General features: G+C 40.4%; 1 protein-coding gene across 1 annotated transcript in view; it reads left to right on the forward strand.

The window, feature by feature from the left end:
* The window catches only part of COL3A1 (collagen type III alpha 1 chain), a 323,606-nt gene that overhangs the window by 272,415 nt on the left and 24,063 nt on the right, over window positions 1–27,128 (forward strand). Inside the window, exon 48 of the mRNA XM_044075159.1 lies at window positions 19,707–19,992. Within this exon, the coding sequence (XP_043931094.1) occupies window positions 19,707–19,992 (286 nt within the window). The remainder of the gene's footprint in view (window positions 1–19,706; window positions 19,993–27,128) is intronic.

Here is a 27,128-nt window from a genome sequence, read left to right on the forward strand (position 1 = left end):
ATCAAACCTTGAGGAGATAAGTTCTGCTCCATATATCCATATCAAGGTGCTTTTCTAGCTTCTATAACCCCAGCCTTCTGTACGGATTCTCAGCTGTCCTGTCCCACTAATCCTTGAGCACTGATTAATGTAAGGAAGGAAATTGTAAGTTTCCTTCTAATAGTCACTTTATGACCAAGCCAACTTTAGTTGTGAAATTTACAGCTCAAAACTATAAAACTAGCTGCAAGGATGATCTCAGCCTAGTCTCTTTCAGGGCCACTTCTGTCTATAGTTAGTATGTCACTTTCAAAAAAAAAAACAGGAAGCCAAATTCTAGGAAAACATGCCTGGCTACATAGCAAGCATTATCAGTATAATACACCTTTAAATGAGCTGAGCCAACAGTTGGTCCTACTGCTTTCATTCTCAGATACCTAAACAGGCTCATTGGAAAAGGACCTAGTCAATAATTTGCAGCCTACCTCCCCATGAGCTTTGCCCATACTGAAATATTGCTCAGCAGTGAGGCACTTCTTGAAGGGGGTTCGTATCTGTTACTAAGCTAATGATCACTAGGGCCCTTACAGGCTTAGCTGCATGCCCTGAACCATTTGGGTCTCTAGTATCATGGAAGTCTGTACGGGGGTGCATGTTAGTAGGGGTAGCTAAGGATTTGGGGTGGGTGTTAGTTAGTATAATACTTTTCCTATTCATGGCCTCTATCCATGAGGGACATGGGAGCCAGACTAGGGGTAAATATATGATTTCCAAGCCAATTTTCAAGATTTTGTTTGAAGAGGTTCAGGAATGAAATCTGTTTTACATGGATGAGGAACCTATTCCAGAGTGCAGGGATTCTTTTGGACACATACCTGTCTCTCCAGCACTTTCTGTTTATGTCAAAAGCGAAGTTCAGATTGCTGGATGTAGTGTTTCTGGTGCTGTTTGTTTTGCTCATGTGCAACAGATCCATCAGGGCTTGGTCTGATGAAGCTAGTAAGCCAGGCAAAGATCCCCTCTCAGCAGCCTGTAGGATACTAAATACAGAGACAGAGATACAGAGTCTTTAGGTGGTCACTGTAGGAGAGGGTACTCATGCCTAGGATTCTCCTGGTGAGAAACCTCTGTCGGCATTCCAGCTGTTGTAAGTGTCTGGTTAAATACATGCCAAAGGAGCACTGTATTCAGTGATAGGTCAGATAAGGGCTGCGTAGAGTGGTACTATAACTTCCTTGGACCTGGATGCCATGCCCTTACTTATCAATCAGGAAATATAGAGTCATTTTCTTATTATCTTATCTATGTGTTGTTCAAAGGTCAGATTGCTGTCTACATATCTACCCACATCCCTTACTACTGGGTTGACTCTATCAATAGAGTAATTAGTTTCAGTTGGCAGCTTACCAAAAGGCATTATACACATTTTTTGGCATTGAGTTTTAGTCCATGACTGTGGCACCAGTCATCTGTATGTGTTGAAACACCTGGAAGATGTTGGTGTCTTGGGGGCATATATCATAGATCCCAATTTACTGTCATCTGTGAACTTAGTGAGCCAGAGGCCTTGAATGTTAGTCTTGACTTCTAAGACGTAGATGCTAAACAGGAATGGGTCAAGCACAGAGCCCTGGGGTACTCCAGTGGTGACCAGTCTCTTGGTGGAGGTTGTCTTACCCATCCTTACTTATTGTGTCCTGACTGTGTACCAGCCAGCAATCCATTGAGTTTATAAGGATTTACAACTAGATCAGACAGCTTGTCAGCAATGCCTAAGTGAGGTATTGTATTGAATGCTTTATCTGGGTCATGATAAACAGTATGCACTGTTTTAGCCTCATCTGTTGCCTTAGGGATCCTCTCAAAGTGCTCTATCAGGTTAAATAGGCATGACCTTCCCTTAACAAAGGCAAAGTGGGATGGGTCCAGTGTCTGTAGGTTGCCAATGAGCTTGTTAATCATTTCCATGATAATTCATTTCATTTCATGGCTATGCATATTAGGCTCTTTAGACTGATGGGCCTGTAGTTCCATAGGTAGATTGTTGGTTCTCTCTTGATGAGGGGAAATTAATGTTCTCGTCGTCCATTCACTTGGAACATAGCCTTTTTCTAGAATGTAGTTGGAGAGATCCTTGAGTGGCCCTTATATGTCATGTTTTAGACTGTCCAGCAGACAAAAAGGGATGTTGCCAGTACCCATGAATGTGGTGTTCTTGGTTTTAGTGAGTGCTGACAGGACCTGGTCCCTGCTGATAGCTGGGAGAAATATGTTGGAGAGGATTTCAAGCCAGTTGATTTGCTATATCACCCTGATCAGTGAAGGTGGTGCCAATCATCATCAGTTCAGCACACTACCGTGTGTAACTTCTAAGGTTCCGGGTATTGCTGAAGAAAGCCAGTGATTGCCCTTAGGCTGCTAGGCTATCATAACCTCATAGCTGACCTTGGACTTAATTATACTTCTTATTTTTTTGTTTAGCTGTATAAGAGAGCACTTACCTTTCTTGGATTTTCTCTCCTGATTTTGACCATGAGTTTTCTTTTATTATATAGCCTGTTTAGATGAGGACTCCACCAGTGGTTTTTTTTTTTTGTGTTTGTTTTGGGTTTATTTCTGTTTATTTGGCAACCTCTATGCAGCCATTTACGTTTGTACAGGGACTCCGTAAATAATTCTACAAAACTGGCTGTGATCTCAGGGTTTGGGGAGCCTTGAATTTTGACAAAATGTCACTTATTAGGATGTACTTTGCCACTGAATAGTTCCTAACAGTTACTGGTTTAGCTAGATTTTCCCGGTTGAGTTTTACTTCAAATGAGACAGCTTTGTGACTGATCTCACTAGTGTGGACATGACACAGGGAGAGTGCAGCTCTCTCCCATGTTAATGAGTACTGGCTCCAGTTTGTTTGACCCCCTGGTTGGAGCATGCACTATCTGTTCCAGGGTGATTGTGTTAATAAAGTCCAGAAAGTGTTCTGCATGTGAGTTTGAAGCAGTGTACTTTGCCCAGTATATAGACAGGTAGTTAAAGTCATCCATGAATAGGATGTTTGGCTGGATGGTGAGCACCTCAAATAGGTTTAGGCAACAGCTTAGAGACTCTAGGGGCATAGAAGGTAGCCTGTATCTATCCATGATATAGTGAAGGATCTTGTCTGTGGTGAATTGTGAATGAACTCCATGATATTATTCTGTTTAATGCACTGGAGGTATAATTGTTGTTAAGGTAGATTGGCATACCTCCACATTTGTCCCCAGGTTGTGCTGTTGCTGGTCTAAACATGTGGAAGGTACTGTAGCCTTGCACTGCCAGATTACTTTTTATGGGTTTAAACCACGTATCAATCAAAGGACATATATCTACATTCTCCCTAGTGAGTAGGCATGAAAGGTGTGGAGTTTTTTGTTTAGGTTCCTAGATCTGAGCAGTAACATGTTAATGTTGTTTGAAGACTTTTTCATTACGTTGGTATTTTTGTCTTTTTGCATTACCTAAAAAAAGATACTAGATGGTGCATAAAGTTTTAGCCAATATCTCAAAGCCTGTGGGGGGGGGGGGGGGGCAGGGGCATTTGATGCAGCCAACCTTGGCGATGCAATGAGGTTTTTTGACCATGTCCTCCCATGTTGACAGATATTGGATCTGCCAGGAGTGACAACAGAAACTAAGCCAGTTATTAAAATCAATCATTTTATGTTTATACTGTGGCATCACCCTTGGTGAAGGTAGAATGCAGCTCATTGTAAGGTTCATACCTATCTGTCACATGTATTCCAAGAGATCCGTTATGTCTCTTTTCATATGGTCTAGTGAGATATGTCTCAAGTTATTTACACCCACATGGAATCATATTGGTTCCTGGGGTGCAGTAACTTGAGTGTGTTAGAGTGTACATCCTAGCTCCAAAAAGGCAACTAACCACTATCTTCTCTTTGTCTAACCAGGTGAGCAGGGCATCTGTGTGTCACACAATGAAGTCAACAATGACAGGAGAATTATGTAAAGCATACGGTTGCCTTATGGGCTTTGCTCTTGGGGAACATTGTGTGCAGGCTTAAGTGAGTTGTTTGGTGTTGCATTTGGTCTGTGTTTTAGTGATTGCTGAGGAGCAGTGTTGCCATTAGGTAGCTTTGGAGGTCTTTGAGATTTGGGAAGGATTCTTTTAAACACCTCATCATAAGTCAATCTGTACATGAGGCAGATGATGTGGGTGAGGGATGTAGTGTGGTTATTCCTGACAACGTCATTTGTATGAGAGAGGTTTGCATCCAAAGAGGTTGTGCATTTACATCTCTCTCGTACCATGTTAGTTTTTTAATGATTAGCTGGTTGTCTGAGAACATGAGACAATTGCTACATTGCCATATGATGATGAAATCTACCAAGCTGGCTAGAGACATTTGGAAATTAAATATCCATGTTTTCCATTACTGTGATCATAGGTTCATAGGTAGGTGCTAGGCTATCTGCCTGAGGGCATTTATAAGCCTAGCCAGAGTGTGTCGGCTTTCGCCACCCATTGATTAATTAACTGATCCTCTGTCAAGCAGAGCCAATTAAGTGATCCCAGGGGTGTATTTTCTGTTACACATCCACTCGTCAAGGTTTATCTTGAAGAGTGTTAGTGAGGGGCTCTGCCTGATGTAATTTGGAATTTTGATCCAAAGCATGGGGAGTCCCTGTGACAGGAATCAATCCCTCCAGCATGTTCTATTTATTGTTGTGGTGAGGTTTAGCTCACTAGAGTGCGTGACTCACAGTGACTTGGATTTCTTTAGGTGGAGCATGTCCATCAATTCTGAGTTGGACATGGCTTTGTAAGTCAGGCAGAGATCACCTCTGAGTAAGCGATATGACACAGAGTACAGCCAGAGTTTTTTTCAGTCGGGCTGCATAGGACATATGTTTGAGACCAGTAATCCTCTTGGTGAGGTACTTTTGTGGTCTTTCCAGCTGTTGGAAGTGTCTTGTGAGGTACATCCCAAATGGGACATTGTACTCTATGATGGGTTTAATGAGTGACGAGTAGAGGGGCACTATAACCTCTTTATTTCTAAATGCAAACCCTTTAGTAATTAGATGGGCCACATAGAAGGATTTCCTAGCTACTTTGTCAAAGGAGAGAATACTATCTATCTGGGTCACCAGATCTCTTATTATCTCTTCTGTATTAAGGGGGCTGCCACCTATGTGGTAATTAGTGGGTGTTTTGTTTTTCCCAAACGGGATGACTATGCATTTATTGGCATTTAGCTTGTAGCCTTGACTGTGACACCAGGTGTTCATCTCAGTAAGGCCCTTTTGGAGGATGTCCGTGTCAGCCGGAGAGTCAATTATGACTCCCAGTTTGCAGTCATTAGCGAACTTGGTTAGCCATAGTCCTCCTGTGTTTGCCTGTACTTCTGAGAAGTATATGCCGAACAGTAGGGGTCCCAGGACCGAGCCTTGCTGGACACCACTTGTGACTGGTTTAGAGTCGGACCTGGAGCCCGCTATTCTTACCGAGTTCTGTCTATAAGCCAGTTGGCTACCCATCTAGTGACGTAGGGGTTTATGTTCAGGCTGGTGAGTTTTTCTGTAATACTCGAGTGGGGAATGGTGTCAAAAGCCTTGGTGAGGTCAAGGTAGGCTGTGTGAACCACCTTTCCCTCATCTATGGCCTTGGTGACTGTCTCGAAGAAGTCAACCAGGTTTAGTAGGCATGATCTGCCCTTAAGAAAGCCAAAATGGATCGGGTCAAGTGTTTGGAGGTTCACAATATCTTTGTTAATGAGTTCCATCATGATGTGCTCCATAACCTTGCAGACCAGGCTAGTCAGGCTTATGGGGCAATAGTTACCAGGGTCAGTTGTGGCCCCTCCTTTGTGGAGAGGAATAACCGTTGTTGTGCACCATTCTATGGGCATGTAGCCTGTGGAGAGGCTGAGGTTGAACAGCGTGTTTAGGTGGGGGGTTAGTTCATTCTGTAGTTCGTGCAAGACGCAGCCTATGACACCATCTGGTCCCATTGACGCTGTGTTTTTGGCTTTTGAAAGAGCTGTTTTCACTTTTGCGCCTGTGATTTTTTTGGGACACTACACTTTTCCAGTATTGTCGTGGGCCCTTTTGGAGGTGAGAGGGGGTAAAATTGGCACTGAATCTATCTGCCAGGATGTTGGCAATATCAGTAGGGTCAGTATATTTTGTGCTATTTTGCACTAGTTCAGTGCATATCTGCGATTTGCCACTTAGATTCTTAACATAGCCAAAGAAGGCTTTGTGGTTATCTTTTGAATCCTTGGCTTTTTTTCTTTGGAAGTTAGCCTTGGATGATTTCATGAGGGACCTCAGTTTCTTACTGATACTGATCTGGGATGTCTTTCCTTCTTGGGATTTGCTTTTTTTCTGAACTAGTTTCCTCCTTTTGTTGTATAGCCAGTTTATTGCAGGGGTCCACCAAACTGGTTTCCTTCTCTTAGAGGAGTGAGTCTTGGTTTTGCTAGGAATGGCATGATCCATGCATCCTTGTAGATGCTCATAGAGTTCATTTGTAAAGGTTTCTGCATCTTAGGCAGCATTATTCTTTAGCGTGGAGGCTGTGAAACTTACCATCTCTGTCTTAAGTAAGGTGAAGTTTGCTTTAGAAAAGTTTTTTACTGTGGTTTCCTTAGTTGGGGGTGGTGGTGGAGTGTGGACATCCAGAGTGATTAGTTTATGGTCTGATCTAACCAATGACGGGTTGACCTCCGGTGTGGAACACCTGTTGCCATGTTGGTGATGACCAGGTCCAATATGTTTTCACCTCTGGTAGGGGAGTTTACCAGCTGATCCAGGGTGTTTGAGTTGATGAATTCCAGGAAGCGCTGGGCCTGGGAATTTGTACTCGAGTAGTTTTCCCAGTGAATGGTAGGGTAATTGAAATTGCCCAATATCAGGGTGTTTGGTAGGACCTTCATGTTTTCCAGTGTCTCCAGAAAGGTGGAGTGGTGGTCCTGGGTCATGGAGGATGATCTCTAGCAGGCCATAATTTGCATTTCAGATTTTCCCGATATTAGTTGCACATGGATGATCTCAGAGGTATCATGCTGCACCACTAACCTGGAGGTGTAGGTATCCTTGATGATTTGTGTTTCAGTCTGTGTTCTTTGGCCGAAACGTGTGGTATGAGTTGTAGCCTGGTAGTGCTGGGGTGCTCTCTGGAGCCTTGAACCAGGTTTCAGTTACTGCACAGATGTCGACATTCTCCATACTGAGGAGTGCTTCAAGCGCATGCATTTTGAGATTTAAACTCCTGGCATTGAGTAGCATAACCCTCAGTTTTTTGTTAATTGTGCTGTTTACAGAGGTGGGTTTGACTTTTGAGCCTTGCCTAAAAAAGGCACTATGGGGGCAGCAAGAGCCTTGGCCAGTATTCGGAAGCCTAGGGGTGACAGGTGCAAGCTGTCTCTTGTGAAGCAACGCGGCTTGTCGAGCATGTCGTCCCAGGCTGACAGACACTGGATCCCCTTTGAATGACACCAGAAGCTTAGCCAATTGTTGAAATTGATCATTTTTTCTTTATACTGAGGTATCATTCTTGGTGAGGGCAGGACACTACTCAGGGTCAGGGTCATACCAGCCTGGGCTACATGATCAGAGAGCTCTTCCATGTCTCTTTGCATGTAGTCCAGGGAGGTACATCTCAGGTCATTCACACCATGAGCAATGACAGAGTCATATTTGTACTTGTTCTGGAGTGACCTGAGTGCTTATGTTATGTGGCGTATTCTGGCTCCTGACAGGTAGCTAACAGTAACCTTCTGCTTGTCCAGCCTAGTGAGTGGGACATCAGTGTGCCTAAATATAGAGTCACCTATTACTAGTGTGTTAGGTATATTATTTTGCCTTAAGGGCTGTGATTGTGCGGCACACTGATTTTGTGTTTTATGTGTTGTCTGGTTTGTGACGGGAAGTGCAGGTTGTTTGGGTGTCTGCTTTGGGGGTCTCTGATGCTTTTGCTGGTTTTTATTTAGAGCCTCCAAGTATGATTTTGTGTATTTATGTGTATTTTTTGCCAGTGCTGTTTTAGTAAGTCTGTGTGCAGCTGGAGTTGTGGTGCAAGTGTTAACCTTTTCCTCTTGACTGTCTGTTCCAGTCTTGGGTGGAGACAGCTTAGCATCCAGTTTGGCTGTATAATTGCATCTCTCGCATATGTTAGTGTTTTGTGGTAGGAGGAGGGGGTTGACTCTGTACATGAGGCAGTTGTAACATTGCCTCTGGATACCCAGATTCACCAACTGGACTGGAGAGTGCACCTGAAGTTGCTCTTTGGTCATGCCTGAATAGTAGGGTGAGCTGCTTAGTCGCTTGGTTGGTGAGGGGTGAATAAAGAGTCTTGACCTGCTGGGCAATCAGTGTCAGGGTATATTAGTGCTTGCTATTAGGTCTGAGCAAGTGCTGGTCTGTAAGATTCTTTTTGAGTGCTTAGGTTGAGAGTTACACTAGTTTCAAGGAAAAAATTAAGAGGAGACTTAGTGGAGCCGGGAATAATTTAACCATAGCTAACCGGCACTGTCGGGTGCGCAAAACCATGCAAACACAGTTTTTATAGTAAGGAAATTAAAGAGATATAAATTAGCCCAAAATGGCCAATAAACTACTAACTTCTGGGCTGGAACCACTCCTCCAGGGAAAGATAGGTTGCTCAAAGCTCCCCTCTCGCACAGGTGAACAGAGAAACTTCCTTCTATCCAAGTAAGGTATGGGCAACTCCGAAACTAGTATCACAGCCCTGAATTCAGCACTAGCCAGAGAACTGGACTATATAAGGCAAAAACATTAAAAAATACACTTAAAACAGCTTTAAATGACTGCAAATGACCAGAAAAGGCTATCACACTTTAGTGTGTAGCCTACAACAGTTAAACAAATTATTTAAACAAAAAACAACTTTTTAAAAGTGCAGTCAATCAAATAAGTACAATATGTTAAAAAAAACAAGCTTTTAAATCACAGTAAATGCTGGAAAATCTGCGTTTAGGTGGAAAACAGTTTAGTACAGCAAGAAAGTACAGAAAACTGATACTTAATCACTCCAAAGTCTCTCTCTCCTAAGCTAGAAGGCTTGTATCAGTTTAAGGCTTTCTAGTGCTACCAGTAGGTTAGTTACAGGAAAAATGGGAAACAAGCGCAGATGTGGTCTTTTAAACCAGAAAGTTGAAAAAGACTGGCAAACTGTCCAAATGGTCAATAAACTACAATTTCTGGGCCAAGAACCTCTCCTCTCTTGGTAGACAGGCTACCTAGTTCTTACCACTCCCACTGATAAGCTAGAAGGCTTTCCTCCAACACAGAAAGGCTTGTGGGGTTTAGAAGCTTACCAACAAGGATACAGCAACTCTGTATCTGGACTAGGCTAGTTATGGGAAAGGTGGAAAACAAGCGCAAGTGCTGCTTTTAAACCAGAACGTTGAAAGAGATGGAAACAAACTGCTCAAACGGCAAGTAGCTACAATTTCTGGGCCAGGAACCACTCCTCTTGTGGTAGATAGGCTATCTAATGCTTACCACTCCCACTGATAAGCTATAAGGCTTCCCTCCAACACAGAAAGGCTTGGGGGCGGCTCAGAAGCTTACAAAGAGTCTTGGAATACAGCAAAGCTGTACCTGGACTAGACTAGTTACAGGAAAGGTGGGGAACAAGTACAAACGTAGGCTTTTAAGCCAGCAAGTTGAAAGAGATGGAAAACTGTCCAACGGCCAAATAAACTGCAATTTCTTGGCCAAAACTCACTCTTCCCATGGAGGATAGGCCACCTAGTGCTTACCACTCTCACTGATAGCTAGAAGGCTTTCTTCCAACACAGAAAGGCTTGGGGGCTCAGAAGCTTACTAACAATCCTGGATACAGCAACTCTGTCTTTCAACTTTCTGGTTTTAAAGACGCACTTGTGCCTGTTTCCTGCCTTTCCTATAACTAGGCTAGTTATAGGAAAGGCGGGAAACAGGCACAAGTGCGTCTTTAAAACCAGAAAGTTGAAAGATATGGAAAAAACTGCTCAAACAGCCAATAGCTACAATTTCTGGGCCAGGGATCACTCCTCTTGTGGTAAATAGGCTACCTGATACTTACCACCCCCACTGATAAGCTAGAAGACTTCCCTCCAACATGGAAAGGCTTGCGGTGCTCAGAAGCTTAAAAAGAATCCTGGATACAGCAAATCTGTACCTGGACTAGACTAGTAACAGGAAAGGCAGGAAACAAGCACAAACACAGGCTTTTAAATCAGAAGGTTGAAGGAGATGAAAAAGCTTCCCAAACGACCAATAAACTATAATTTCTGGGCTAGAAGCCACTCCTCCTGTGGTAGATACATTACCTAGTGCTTAACACTCCCACTGATAAGCTAGAAGGCTTCTCTCCAACACAGAAGGGCTTGGGGGGGCTCAGAAGCTTACCAACAGTCCTGGATGCAGCAAATCTGTACCTGGATTACACTAGTTATAGGAATGGCAGGGACCAAATGCAAAACAGGCTTTTAACCAGAAAGTAGAAAGAGATGGAAAAACTGCCCAAATGGCCAATGAACTACAATTTCAGGGCCAAAACCCACTCTTCCCATGATAGATAGGCTACCTAGTGCTTACCACTCCCACTGATAAGCTAGAAGGCTTACATCCAACACAGAAAAGCTTGGTGGGATCAGAAGTGTATCCATCAGTCCTGAATACAGCAAGTCTGTATCCGGACTTGACTAGTTACAGGAAAGGGAGGAAACAAGCTTAGAATGTTCTTTTTTTTGTTTTTTTTTGTTACAGAAAAGCAGCTAAAACAGCAGTAAATACAATTCAAATTGTAGTGCAGGCCAGCACATCCGAACGTGTAGTAGCACTACGGCAAATAGAGTACAAATAAATGCAATTAAATTAACAAATGACTAAAAAACAAGTGCAGAAGGCAGTAAAGTAGAAGGCTACTAACAAGCAGTAATAAGTGCAGAGTAAGAGTGACTGAACAGCTAACAGCACGCAGAAGAGCAACTAAGACAGTTACAGTAAGAGCAGATGACTAAGATATATATATATATATATATATATATATATATATATATATATATATATTTTTTTTTTTTTTTTTTGAGGGAAGGAACAGAGCAGGATTAAGAGGCTACAGGGATTGTCCTTCCCAAATGCTCACTTTGTGCACAGTAGGAGTGTGCAGTAGGAGTGCCTGAAATCAGAATATGATCTCACTGCACTCAGTTGAGTGAGCAAATGAGATGGGCCCAGAAGGAGAATCCAAATACAACCCTACAAAAGAGGCGGGCAACTTCAAAGCCACCAACATTAATACCAAAACAAGAACAGGGAAGGTTGGTGGGGACCTAACTGTAGAGAGACAGCCACAACTTCAGCTGAGTTACTATTTAGTGAAAAACAGAAATAAATAAATTAAATACAATACTATATGCAAAAGAGCAGATAAAAGTGTACTTAAATTCACGTATATGTCCAGCTGATTTCAGGTAGATGTTAGCCGGTCAAAGCTCTGAAATTAAGCAGAGATAATTCAAAATGTACCACTTATATAAGGAAAGACAGGATGAAAGTGATGAGCTGAAACTCCCCCCCCCAACACTGCTATCAATGGCTACACAGAAATTCTAAAAAGTACTCTGTAGAGAGACTGCCACAACTTCAGTTGAGTTAACATTCAGTGAAAAACACAAATAAATACATTAAATACAATACTATATGCAAAAGAGCAGATTCAAGTGTACTTAAATTCACTTATACGTCCAGCTGATTTCAGGTAGATGTTAGCCGGATAAAGCTCTGATATTAAGCAGAGATAATTCAAAATGTACCACTTATATAAGGCAAGACAGGATGTTTGTGATGAGCTGAACCTACCCCCCCACTTCTATCAATGGCTACACAGAAATTCAAAAAAGTACTCTGTAGAGAGACAGCCACAACTTCAGTTGAGTTAATATTCAGTGAAAAACACAAATAAATAAATTAAATACAATGGTTTCATGCCAGGAAAGAGCACTACAGATGCGATGTTTGCTCTGAGAGTGTTGATGGAGAAGTACAGAGAAGGTCAGAAGGAGTTGCATTGTGTCTTTGTGGATGTAGAGAAAGCATATGACAGGATGCCTAAAGAGGAGTTGTGGTATTGTATGAGGAAGTAGGGAGCATCAGAGAAGTATGTAAGAGTGGTACAGGATATGTATGAGGGCAGTGTGACAGAGGTGAGATCTGCGGTGGGAGTGATGGATGCGTTTAAGGTGGAGGTGGGATTACATCAAGGATCAGCTCTGAGCCCTTTCTTATTTGCAATGGTGATGGACAGGTTGACAGACGAGATCAGACAGGAGTCCCCGTGGACTATGATGTTTGCAGATGACATTGTGATCTGTAGTGAGAGTAGGGAACAGGTGGAGGAGACCCTAGATAGGTGGAGATATGCTCTAGAGAGAAGAGGAATGAAGGTCAGCAGGACTAAGACAGAATATATGTGTGTGAATGAGAGGGAGGATAGAGGAATGGTGAGGATGCAGGGAGTAGAGGTGGCAAAGGTGAATGAGTTTAAGTACTTGGGATCAACAGTTCAGAGTAATGGTGAGTGTGGAAGAGAGGTGAAGAAGAGAGAACAGGCAGGGTGGAGAAGAGTGTCAGGAGTGATTTGTGACAGACTAGTACCAGTAAGAGTGAAAGGGAAGGTCTACAAGAGGGTAGTGAGAACAGCTATGTTATATGGGTTGGAGACAGTGGCATTGACAAAAAGGCAGGAGTCAGAGCTTGATGTGGCAGAGTTGAAGATGTTAAGATTTGCACTGGGTGTGACGAGGATGGACAGAATTAGGAATAAGTATATTAGAGGTTCAGCCCAGGTTGGAAGGTTTGGAGACAAAGCCAGAGAGGCAAGATTACGTTGGTTTAGACATGTGCTGAGGAGGGATGCAGAGTATATTGGGAAAAAGATGCTAAGGATGAAGCTGCCAGGTAACAGGAAAAGAGGAAGGCCTAAGATAAGGTTTATGGATGTGGTGAGAGAGGACATGCAGGTGGTTGGTGTGACAGAGCAAGATGCAGAGGACAGGAAGAAATGGAAACAGCTGATCTGCTGTGGTGACCACTAATGAGAGCAGCCGAAAGAAGAAGAAGAAGAATGCAAAAGAGCAGATAAAAGTGTACTTAAATTCACTTATACATCCAGCTGATTTCAGGTAGATGTTAGCTGTCCAAAGCTCTGATATTAAGCAGAGATAACTCAAAATGTACCACTTATATAAGGAAAGACAGGATGTTAGTGATGAGCTGAAACTACCCACCCCCACTGCTATCAATGGCTACATAGATAGTCTAAAAAGTACTCTGTAGAAAAACAGCCACAACTTCAGTTGAGTTACTATTTAGTGAAAAACACAAATAAATAAATACAATACCATATGCAAAAGAGCAGATAAAAGTGTACTTAAATTCACTTATATGACCAGCTGATTTCAGGTAGATGTTATCCGGCCAAAGCTCTGATCAGGTGGGCTGTTTAGGATTAAGGACTGGGTTTTAGCAGGGGTCTCCTTGGGCAGTTTCTGGGGTTAAGGGCAAGACGTTATATGGTGCTAGGACAATGTATTACAATTCAATACTCAAACTAGTTTCTGGGGTTAAGGAAAGTTGTTATATAATGTTAAGATATGGTAGTACTATTCAAAGTGCAAGCTAGCTGCTGTAAGTGTGTTTCCACAAAATGACACACTGACTGGTTTTGGACTTAATCTAACTTTATAGAGACATTTTACTGGTTAGACATTTGCTACTTTACAGAGCACTGCTAACCCCTCCTGCTCAGTGGGCAGCTCCATGTAAAGTTGCCTTATTTATAGCAGAGAAAAAACAATTTTTCAACTGACTACAATGCCCTCTGGCCAATAAACAACCACACTTTGATGTTCCTGGAATGCTTTCTAACTCAGAGAGACCAGGTATACATCTCCTGCCACAAGATGTGTGATCCTGCAATTTCTTCATGTAAAAGAACAGCAAAAGCAGTGCTCAAGTGTAGATTAAACAACAAACAGCTACCAGATGGCAAAGTCCCTGGCTAAATTCATCCTTCTACAAGGCAGTTTGGAAGCCCACAGCTCTAGAAAAGCCAACAAAATGAGAAATAACTATTTTTACCACAAAATGAAATAAAAGCTTTAAAATGATTACAAGCAGCAGTAGTGATTACTGTATAAATGAAGTACAAGTACAGTAAATTAAGAAAATATTCTTATCTAAGCTTGGGTGACTGGTTCCAACTGAAACACTTGAAAAGCATTGCAGAGTTCTCTGTAACTGAGCAAACAGCCTTGCAAACTGGCATGATGTTTAGTAGAAAAATGCAGAAAAACTGCCTTCTATGACCTCTACCCATCAGACAACCACACTTTAAACTTTCTGGATTATTTTCCAACTCGGAGACCAGGTAAACATCATCTGCTTCAAGATGGATGATCCTGTGATTTGTTAATATAAAAGCACAGCAACAGCAGCTCTCAAATGTAGATTAAACAACAAAACTACCAACAACTAAGTACCTGGCTAATCTGTACTTTTGCAAGGTGATTTGTAGACACAAAGAACTAGGAAAGCCAAAAAAAAAAGAGTGAAAAGACTGTTTTGTCACAGAATTAAACACTTTAAAAATGCTCAAAACATTAGTAGTGATTACTGTATAAAGCAAGTCTTAGTTTGGATGGCCTTGGATACAGTGGAAACACTTGAAAAGTGTTGCAGAGTTATCTTAAAGTGAACAGAGGCTTTTGCAAACTTCCCTGATTTATAATAGCGAATAAAAGCTTGAAAATTGTCTCTTATACCCTATAGCCAATAAACATCACACTTTGAACTTCATGGAGTGCTTCCCTACTTAGGCAGACCAGGTAATCACCTTCTGCCACAAGCTGGATGATCTTGGGATTTTCTTAATGTAAAAGCACAGCAAAAGTAGCTCTCAAGTACAGATTAAACAACAAACAAGTCCCTGACTACACCCTTCTGCAAGGTGGTTTGGAGGCACACAGAGCTAGAAAAGCAAATAAACACAGGAATTACTATTTTTGCCACAAATTAAATAACTGCTTTAAAAATGTTCAAAACATTAGTGATCACTGTCTAAAGCAAATACAGGTGCAGTAAATCAAGAAAATATTCTTATCTTAGCTTGGATGGCTCTAGATGTAGTTGAAACACTTGAAAAGTGTTGCAGAGTTCTCTCTAAGTGAACAAAGAGCCTTGCAAACTTGATTGATTTATAGTAGAGAAAAACACTTTAAAATTGATGTTTATGCCCTTTAACCAATAAACTACCAAACTTTGAGCTTCCTGGATTTCTTCCTACCCAACCAAGCTAAACACCTTCAGTCACAAAATGAATGATCCCGGAATTTGTTATTGTAAAAGCACATCAAAAGCAGCTCAAGTGCAGATTAAACAACAAACAGCTACTAAACAGCTACGTTCATGGCTAAGTCACCCTTCTGCATGGTGATTTGGGGCTCACAGAACTACAAAAGCCAACACATAGAGAAATTACTATTTTTCTTGACAGAATTACAGAATTAAATAAATTCCTTAGAACATTTTCATCACCATAGGACACACAGCAGTCGTAGCTCTCCTACATGGGACTTGAATTTCATCACAGTAAAACTCATTTTGCCTTCTTTTGACCTAATGAGCCCACTGACATTAAAAGTTGTGTGATCGACTTTCACAGATGCAATAACAGAAATTTGGCAAATAATACAACTACTTAAATTCAAAAGCTGTTAAGTCATTTTTGTAGAGCAGTTTTGCCCTATGCACATCCCCCTCAAAAATGCATCCCCTACTCCTGCAACTTACATATACTAAGTCTAAGATCATTTTTCCTTGGAGAAAGGAGGGTCCATCATGTGCAAATTAGAGATTACATTTCATAATAATAATAATTAATGTCTTCGAGTTCTGGCTGGCACCCACAGCCTCTAACCATTTGTGGGAATGGGATGCACTTTGGAAAGCAAAATAAATTCAGTACTCTTACATGCTGTAAGGATTTATTCTATAGCTGCAATCCTTATGATGACTATAGTACAGTTGTTTCATTGTAACAAAATCACAGCTGCAATATGGGATGCTTCCCACCATTTCACTCTCAAGCTGGGCGTTTTCTTCTTTACATATAGCTGCTATGCTGACTTGATAGGGGTGCAGACTCATCAGAAAGGGTCTTCCTTTCAAATCACCTGGGGAGATCTGGCAAGCCTTAATTAAGAGAACTTGGCTGTGTTATGTCCCAAATGCCTTTCCATGACATATAGGTGTAGCTGGCGATGTCTTCTTCACAAAAAGAATACAAAGTTGTATGGATTGCCATCTTATTTGCTATTGCATGCCATTCTGATCTCCTTTGCATAGGAACAATGCCATCTCTCTTCTGAGAATGTATGATAGCTTACAAAGTCTGGTGGGACTCCTAAAAGTAATACATCATGTGAAGAAAGTAGAGCTTGACTTGTCTGTAGTGAAACAAGTGGCCTGCCATCAACCCCACCTCCTCCAAATAGCATCATTTTGTTACAATAGCATATCAGGAACAGAAAGGTTTAATTTCAGCTTAGAGCAGATAATCTTCCAGATATCACTTGAACAGTTTGTTTATTTTCCTGATGGCCGATCTACGTATTGAAGTGTTAGGTTGGTTAATGGGCAGTAATGAAGAATGCGTTGACATGCTTGCAGTAACCCATTCCAACATTTTATTCAGAATCACACATACATTTGTAAAACTGGTAATCTCATTACTGAAAACGGGTGACCCTGATGATTATTAAGCTGGAATAATTATGAGGGGTCCAGTCTACCAACTCTGAAATGGTGCACTTGTTTAATCAATAGCACTGTGGCATAACTGTGGAGGCAGCTGGAGACCACTTTGATATCTGTCTATCCATCTTATTGTGTTTATAGATGCTGAAGGTAAAAATATTCAGTTTCTTGCTCTATTTGATGTTTAATGTATTTGTTCTCTAAATAGTTTAGATTAAAGTGTCAATTTGTTTAAGTAAGTTTCAAATGTAGCTACTTTCTCATATCTTATAGTCTAGGTCAGTTCAAATGAAGGAAATGCTGCAATAATTCTGTTAAATCATATTGTATGAGTCTGATATACAAGAAAAATGTTTATTGAAATAGATAGGAACTCATGCAGGAGAGTAATCCACATTTGTAGGACTGATTTTCATGCTTCAGGTGTCTTGTTGTTTCAAAGAGAAAATGGTGCATATCAAAATAACTTTCTGATTGAAAAAAAGTTTAAAGAACCCAATGCATCAATAAAGTATGCCAATGCCTTTATTTAGAATGGGCTCTGTGAATCAGTGACTGTAGTTATTGAAGCCTGCCATTGTAAAAAACAAATTAGAGTATGACCTTCCCATTGTTTAATTCCTCTAAAATCCCTCCCCTAGTTAAAGATATATTGTAGTATACAAAATATGTCAATGTATATATCCAGCTAATCCTATGCATCTGTCTGCCTGTTTCTCTAAAAGCTTAATTGGCTGTCTCTGACCACAGATACCACTAAACCCACTATTCCATTCAGACATGTGATAAAATGAAAGTATTCTCCATTTTCTCTAAACTTCTAATTAAAAACCTCTACTTTTAGCCTTAAAGGAACCAATGACATAATGAAGAAATTGTTTCTCTTACAAGAATTCAACAGTAGGTTTAAAAGAATTTTGGCATTTTGTACCTACCTGCTGAAACTGTCTAGCTATAGATGTCAAAAAGCAATAAACACACACACAAAAAACTAAAGGAATATCTTCTCTCAGAAAACAAGTACAAATGCTTCAGAGATTCTAGGTAATTGTATATTTACACACTGAAAGGTACATACTATATTTCAAATACTTCCAAGGGCCCTAGCTCTCAACCTTTGAGCACAAAAGATCTGGACAAAGCCAAAAATAATGGAGGGACAAAGCTCCCAGAATCAGGACAAATTTTAAATATTACTCTTACAAACTTAGAAAGTTCCTAGTATAAATGGTCTTGTGTTACCATGCATTTTCAGAAAGATATGAAGTCTGAGACTCAAATGATTGTCATTATTCAGTGAATTCAATCATTACTGATTTGCCACAAAAATCCAGAAAACCACAAATTTTATGAGGAACAGATAAAAAATATCAGGCAAACATCTGTACATTCTATGAAAAGTGGGACAGTTGAGAGGTATGCCAAGTGCTCAAAACCAACCTGCACAGTTTTTGCTAAACTTATTGACCAATAGTATATACTTAGTATTTAAAATCATCTTCTACTTTTTTATCCTTAACTATTGTATAATGGTTAAAAAAGACCTTTGGGCCAGCACACCCAATTGGTTAATAAATAAATAAATAAATAAATAAGCAAATAAATAGGCAAATAAGAAAATATAAGTGCAAATCAATCAGCCCTGTAGCATTATTAGAAATATTGAGCATTTTATAGAAGTCACTTAGATATCAGCATTAAGAACAAGAGTTGCTCCTTTGGGACTTTTTTCCAGCTGGTTGCAAAATAGCTAACATAATGATATCCAAGAATTAAAGAAATAATTTTAGAATGCAGTGAACTTTTAAAACCTACTTTGAATTTAAAGATAATTTTCCTTAATAAAAATGCAAACAAAAAATAAATAGCTGTTTATAGAAATATGAGTAATAACGAGCAACACTTTTGTGGATATTTTATTTTAAAACATACATTTAGTTGCTGGATTGTCTGCATATCTTCTTGAAGAGGGACTAAAGAAAACATTTTTTTTTTTTGCTTCTGTACTTTATATGGGGCTTGATGACTGCTGGTAGTCTTAAGATCAGCTGCATATTTCATAAGATAGGTCTACAGGTTCAGGGAGATCTCTGCCTTTGTCATAGTTGATCTGGGTTCCAATGAACTCAGCGTCATATGACCAGTTGCTGTAGAATAGAATTGACAGAAATTATCTCTCTTACATAAAGAGATAGAATGAAGGAAATAGCTGCTGCAGATTTGCCTTCTTGCACAGGTCAGACAATAGTTAAGGGTTAGCTTATGTACAATAAGGATATGAAGCAAACAATCAAAGAAGGGTATGTGGGCATTGATCTAGTAGCTTAACATGCAAAACATTCTACTTTATGCAGCTAGAACTGTTCAGTCAATGAATTGCACAGTTCTTGTTTCAGCTGTTCTGGACCACACTACATTAAGAAGAAGTACCCACATTACAAAAGTTAAGAAAGATAGTGGAAAGGAGGTATTTAAATGGAGGAGAAAAATGAATGGTTAGTGAAGGTTCATGGAAAATGAGACTGATACGTACTTATCAATGGAGTGAGTTCTTCAGCATCATTTCTTACTGATGACAGTCTCTATAGCCAATTAGAATTTCCCTTTTTTATTTAGCTAGCAATACTTGCTAGTGTGGGATGAATACTTAGCTAGTTGTATATGGTTACTTCAAGATAGCCATTACTTTTCCATTATTTATACAATAGAAAGAAGACTCATTTGTTGCATGCATTTTGTCATTATGTAGTGCAATGGAAATCAAAGCACATCCTCCTCTGTTGTAACATCATTCATTATCTAAGGACCCCCCCCCCGTTGTAATATCATTCATTATAAACTGAATACTAATGATGCATCCATTAACCAGTTTATAAAATATTTGTACTTTATAGGGTCATCCTGGTAATCAAGGACTTCCCGGCCCACCTGGCCCACCTGGGCCATGTTGTCAAGGTCCTGGACCATTGCCACCACAACCAGATAAAGGAGACTCTACAGGTTATCAGTATGGATTTCAGTATGATGATTCAAATGGAGCTGCTCATGCAAGTGAAATTACAGCTACACTAAAATCAATAAACAGCCAGATAGAAAACATAATAAGTCCAGATGGCTCACAGAAGAATCCAGCTCGTAACTGCCGTGATCTGAAATTCTGCCATCCTGAATTTAAGAGTGGTAGGTTGTTTTCCTTTTTTTTTTTCAAGTGATAAAACACTGCTCATCAGCTCTCGCTATTATGTCTAGTATTTGAATCATGTTTTCTGCATGGTTAACAAAGTTATGAAATTTTAGAAATGAAGAAATTGTTTGATGAGATTGGTCATTAAACTGCAGCAATCAGTTACTGTCATTTATCTCTTCATAGTCGCCATTAAATCTTGCAAAGTGCTTAAAGTATAACATTAAAACATGGCTGCCGTGAGGTTTTTGTTGTGGGTTTCATTTGTTAGTGAGGCATATTTGCATTTCTTCTCATTTATAATTGAAATGCACAGCTCTTATTTCAACTCTTCTGGACCACACTACATTAAGAAGAAGTACCCACATTACAAAAGTTAAGAAAGCTAGTGGAAAGGAGGTATTTAAATGAAGGAGAAAAATTAATGGTCAGTGAAGGGTCATGGAACATGAGAAGTGGTATTTCTAAAACCTACTCATCCTCATTGCTGTGAATTATCTCCTAGGTAGAATGTTATTACAAGATCATTTATTTAACTATAGGTCAGAGACAGCTGCAGTTATTTGGCATTTATTACCTTGCTATTTGGACACTTTTAAATTTATTACACTGTAAGGTTATGATGTGGTAATATTTTATAGGTTCATAGGTTGTTACTAGACTAATGACCCAAAGTGCCCTGCCCTCATGATCCTAGTCACACTCCCCAAACCATTTGGGTCCCAAGTATCATGAGCATCAGTATGGAGTGGGGCATGCTAGTAAAGTTGTATTTAAGTGGTTATAAGGGGGTGTTAGTTAGGATAATTCTATTCTTATTGACAGCCTCTGTCCATAAGGGACATCAGGGACAGACAGGGGGGTAAATTAATGATAACACATCCAATTGTCAAGGTTTCATTTGAATAGTGTCAGAGATGAACTCTGTTTTACATGGATGAGGAGCCTGTTCCATAGTACACGGGTTCTTTGGGACACACATTTGTCACGCCAGCATGTTCTGTTTATGTCAGAAGCAAAGTTCAGATCACTGAATATAGTGATTTTGGTGCTGTTTGCTTAGGGATGGGTCTGAAAAAACCCTCAAAGTTAAGTAAAGATCTCCTCCCAGCAGCCTGTAGGGAGTAAATACAGAGAGAATGCATTTAAGGGATCAGTGTTGGGCAGGATATTCATGCCCTGAATTCTCTTGTTGAGAAACCTTTGTGGGCATTACAGCTGTTGCAAGAGTCTGTACTGTAGTGTACTGTATTCAATGATAGGTTTGGCAAGTGCTGAATAGAGTGGTACTGTAACTGTCTTGTACCTGTACGCCATACCCTTACCTATAAGTGAGCAACATAGAATGATTTTCTTACAATCTTATCTTCGTTTTGGTCAAAGGACAGATTGCTGATGACATATGTTCCCAGATCTGTTACTACTAGGTCAACTCTTTTATTGATGGAGTAATTTTCATGGGTTGTCAATTTCACAAAGGGCATTATAATGCATTTTGGCATTGAGATTTAGGCCATGGCTTTGAGAACAAGTCATTTATCTGTGTTAGACTGTCTTGCAAGATGTTGTTGTCTTGGGGGAATCTATAATTGCTCTTAGTTTGCAGTCATTTGCAAACTTGTTGAGTCAGACTCCTTGAATTTTAGCTGGGACATCTGAGAAGTAGCTACCAAACAAGTGTGGGCTCTGCACAGACTCCTGGGGTACTCACTGGAGATCTGTCTCTTGGTGGTGGTGGTCTCACACATGTTTTTTCCCAAAGAGGATAACTATACATTTTTTAGCATTGAGCTTCAGCCCATGGCACTGGCACCAAGCATCTATTTCTGTAAGGCCCTTTTGTAGAGTATCCACATCATTTGGGGATTCAATAATGGCTCCCAGTTTGCAGTCATCTGCAAACTTTGTTATCCAGAGTCCCCTAGTGTTGGCCTGTATTTCAGAGAAGTAGATGCCAAACAAGAGCGGTCCCAGGACTGAACCCTGAGGTACTCCACTTATCACTTGTCTGGAGATGGATTTGCAGTCAGCTACTTTTACAGTGTGGGTTTTGTCAGTAAACCAGTTGGCAACGCATTGAGTGACGTAGGGATTAATGCCAACTTAGTAAGTTTATCTATGATTCCAGAGTGGGGGATGGTGTCAAAGGCCTTGGCAATGTCCAGATAGACTGTGTGGACTGCCTTACCCTTGTCCACGGCTCTGAAGACTAATTTGAAGAAGCCAATCAGGTTCAGGAGTCAAGATTGGCCCTTCACGAACCCAAACTGGGTGGGGTCCAGAGTTTGAAGGTTGCCAATATCTTTGTTTATAAGTTCCATTATAATACGTAACATGGCCTTGCAGATCAAGCTCATCAGACTGATGGCATGGTAGTTCCCGGGATTTAAGGTGGATCCCCTCTTGTGGAGTGGGATAACTGTAGCTGTGTGCCACTCAGTGGGCATGAAGCCTGAGGTGAGGGTATGATTAAACATGACACTTAGGTAAGGTGCCAGCTCATTTTGTAGTTCATGTAGTATACAGCCCGGGATGTCATCTGGTCCCATGGATGCTGTATTCTTAGCTTTGGAGAGTGCATTTTTTACCTGTGTGGCCGTTATTACCAGAGTTTGGCAATCCTCCAGTATTGAGATGGGCCATTTGGGGGGTGAGAGGGGGGTGAAGTTGGCACTGAATCAATCTGCCAAGATATTGGCAATATCCTTGGGATCAGTATATTTAATGCCATTCTGTTGTAGCTGAGAGCACATCCTAGCATTGCCATTTAGATTCTTGACATAGTTATAGAATGCCTTGTGGTTGTCTTTGGAATCTTTGGCAATTTTATTTTCGTAACTAGCTTTGGAGGATTTTATGCGGGATCTTAGCTTTTTACTGAGGCTGGTAAGGGAGTTTTTTTCATCCTGAGATTTTCCTCTTTTCTGCAACAGTTTCTTTCTTTTGTTGTAAACTTTGTTTATGGCAGGGGACCACCAGATTGGCTTCCTTTTTTTGGAGGAGAGCATCTTGGTTCTATTTGGGATGCCACGATTCATGCACGAGTAGATGTGCTCATACAGTGCCTTAGTGTAGGACTCAGCAGTCGAATTTTCAGTTCCCATCTGCATGGGTGTCATGAAGTTTGTCACTTCTGACTTGAGATGCATGAAGTTGGCTTTGGAGAAGTTTTTTATGGAAGTTTGCTTACTGAGGTGTGGGGATGGGATGTAGATGTTAAGTGTGATTAGCTTATGGTCTGACCTGACCAACGAGGTGGTGACCGTAGGTGTGGAGCATCGATTTCCCATGTTGGTAGTGACCATATTGGAGCCCCTGGTGGGACTATGGATTAGTTGATCCAGGGCATTGGAATTTATGAATTCCAAAAACCGTTGGGCAAAGGTGTTGGTACACAAGTAGTTTTCCCAGTTAATGACAGGGTAGTTGAAATCACCCAGTATTAGGGTGTTTGGTTGTATCTTAATATTTTCCAGTATGTTTAGAAAGGTGCAGTGAGAATCTTGGAGCATGGTGGGGGATCTGTTGCAAGCTACAATTTGGATTGCAGTCTTACCTGGAGAATTTCAGACGCATTGAGTTGGGCAACTAGCCTGGTGGTGTGAATATCCTTAGTGAATATGGACACTCCTCCACCTTTAGTGTTTCAATCCTGGTTTGGTGGCCGAAAGGTGCGGTAAGAGTTGTAGCCTGGTATTGCAGGAGTGCTCTCTGGTGCCTTGAACCAGGTTTTCTGGTGTTCTTGGTTTTAGTGAGTGTTGCCAGCACCTGATCCCTGCTAATAGTTGGAAGGGATTTCACCTGGTGGACCTGGGGGAAATGGGGGGGGGGGGTGAAGTCTGAGATGAATTTATCAGCCAGTAGATTTCTCATGTCACCCTGATTGGTGAAGGTAGTATTGTTGGTAGCTCAGGTATGTTTGTCTGTCTCCTATACTCCACACCCCCTACATCTCCTACTAGCCATTCCTACTTTCCTTTCTTGTTTTCAAACTCCTATACAACCAGATCCTACCCACTTTAAATAAGCATCTGCCTAACTATTAACTCATTTTGCTCTAAGCAGCTAAAATAATATTGTAACTAGTCACTTTTACTTCTGCTAATTGTTTAAAACCTAGTTTGTAGCAACTCGCACACTTGTCTGCCAATTGTTAATACTCTGTATAATTGAATTGCCTGAGGAGCTTTTTTTTTCTCTCCTGGTCTCTGATTGTAAGATCCTATAGCTGATTGTTACTACTACGTTACTAAAATTTAATAAATTGTTTTCTAGTCCAGAGGAGCTTTTCTCACCGGGTCTCTGATGAAAATGAGCCAAAAGCTCAGCCAGACTAACCCGGTTAACAAATGTAAAATAAAATAAATAAATAAATAAATAAATAACACACTGCTGTGTGTTACCTTTAAAGTTCCAGACATACCTAAGGAAAGCCTTGTGATTGTACTTAGCCTGTGAGGTTATCCTGAACATGTAGGTGGCCTTGTTGGACTTAAACAGACATTTTAGTTTCTTGTTTTGTTGTATAAAAGAGCCCTTTTGGCAATGAGCTTTTTTCTTTTATTATATATGCTGTTTAGGTGAGGATTCCTACCGTGTAGTTTTTTTTAGTGTTTGTTTTGGCTTTACTTCTGGTAGGTATGACAACCTCTATGGAACCATTAATATGATTTTATAAGACTCTATGAAAAATTCTTCATTGTTAGCTGTGGTATTGGGGTTAGAAGGAGCCCTGAATTTTGACAAACTCTCACTTAATAGGATGTAGTTTACCTTAGAATAGTTTCTAACTGTTACTGGTTTTGCTGGGTTTTCCAGGTTGATTTTTGCTTCAAAGGATCGGACCTCACTAGTGAGGATGTGACATGGTGGTGGTGGTGGGGGGAGGTTGCAACAATCTCTGATGATTGTTAGTACCAGATTTAGTATGCTTGATCATTTAATTGAAGTGTGCATTATCTGGTCCGGAATGTTAGTGTTAATAAAGTCTAGGAAGCATGGTGCCTGTGAGTTTGAGTTAGTGTAATCTTGCCAGTCTGTAGAAGGGTAGTTAAAGTTATCCATAAATAAGGTGTTTGGTTGGATGGTGAGTGTTTCTAGTAGGTTTAAGTAACAGTTATGAGACTACAGGGGCATAGATGTTGACCTGTAGCCAGCCATGATATGGTGAGGGACCTTATCTATGGCTACTTGCAGGTAGGTGAACTCCATGGTATCATCTCATTTAACCAACCTGCAGGTATGTTTGTTTCTAACATACATTGTGACACCTCCACCTGTGGACCCACTCTGTGCTGCTGTTGGTCTAAATGTGTGGAAGGCACTGTTGCCTTGGACTGCTTGAGTACTTCCTGTGGCTTAAAACCAAGTCTCAGTCACAGCACAGACATCTGCATTCACCAGAGTAAGGAGGCTTGAAGGGTGTAGAATTTTTGTTTAGGTTCTAAGCAATGAACAGTAACCCCTTAAGGTTGCTTGGAAACGTTTTCACTTTTTTGGTAGTTTTGTCATTTTGCCATTGCCTAACAAAGACTCTAAGGGGTGGATAAAGTTTTAGCCAATATCCTAAAGCCCAGGAGGGACAGATGCAGCCCATCCTTGGCAAAACAACATCACGTGTTGACTATGTCCTTCCATGCTGACAGATTTTGGATTCCGCTGAAGTGAGACCAGAAACTAAAACAATTGTTAAAATCAATAATTACACATCCATACTGTAGCATCATCTTTGGTGAAGGTAGACTGGTGCTCAATGAAAGGCTTGTACCTATCTGTGACACATATTCTGAGAGATATTCATTATGTCTCTTTTCATATAGTCCAGTGAGGTACATCTCAAGTCATTTACGCCCACATGGACTATGATAGAATCATATTCATAATTAGGGTGCAAAGACTTGGAGTGTGTGTATGCAAGATTTTTGCCTCCAAGGAAGTTGTGTATATACATCTCTCACATACCGTGTTATTTTGTTTAATGATTAACATGAGACAATTGCTACTTTGCCTTAAGATGCACAATTGTATCAAGCTGGCCAGAACACATTTTGAAATTGTATATTCATGTTGTCCAGTCTGGTAATAGGGTTGTTTTTTAGGATTAAGGATTGGATATAACAGGGGTCTCCTAGGGCAGTTTCTGGTGTTATGGGCAGGACGTTATATAATGCTAGGATATGGTAGAGCTATTCAGTACACAAACTATTTTCTGGGGTTAACGTCAAGATATTCTATAATGTTAGGATATGGTAGTGCTATTCCATGTGCAAGTTAGCTGCTCTAAGCTTAATTCTGCACAATGCCACAATGATTATTAAGTTTCAGACCTATTCCTAACTTTATAGGGAAATTTTACTTTCTAAGCATTTGCTACTATACAGGGCACCACTGATCACACCTGCTTGGTGGGCAGTTCTGCAAAAACTTGCATGACTTATAGCAGACAAAAAAGCATTACAACTGATTCCTATGCTCTCTAGCCAATACACAACCATACTTTGAGCTCCCTGAATCCCAAATCAGCGAGACCTGGTCAACACCTTTTTTCACAGGATGGATGATCCTGGAATTTCTTATTGTAAAAGCACAACAAAAGCATCTCTCAAATGCAGATTAAACAACAAAAATAAATATTGCATTTTATAATTCTCAACATAAATCCAAAATTATGCCTAACATGATTTCACTTACAAATGTCAAAAATTAAATATTTCGAATGAGATGCAAATTAGTAAACATCAATTAATGGAAAGGATTTAGGTGTTAACTACCTGAATTAGAATATGAACTCCCATTAGCCACATCTGCAAAAAAAAAAAAAAAATTACCTTCTTCCAGACACAGCTAATAATAAATGCAGATCCATTATCCTTTCATGACTAGTGGAATACTACTGTATCACTCCGTCCAAAATTAAATGACTCCTAATGTGACATAGGTTAGCCCTTTTTGTAGGATTCCTTCTATTTTAACTACTGAATCTAAGCACCATTCCCTACCTGGCAGACAGACTTCACCCAAAAAACTTTATCTGCAATCTTGGATATCTAACTCCTATGATCAACAATCTGTGAGCCACACTAAATAAACTACTTATAACTGACGACCTATTTTTCAATACTTGATCACACAA

The sequence above is a fragment of the Protopterus annectens genome, chromosome 6.part0 (assembly GCF_019279795.1).
Source record: "Protopterus annectens isolate FY-2018-M chromosome 6.part0, PAN1.0, whole genome shotgun sequence".
Classification (NCBI taxonomy): Eukaryota; Metazoa; Chordata; order Ceratodontiformes; family Protopteridae; genus Protopterus; species Protopterus annectens.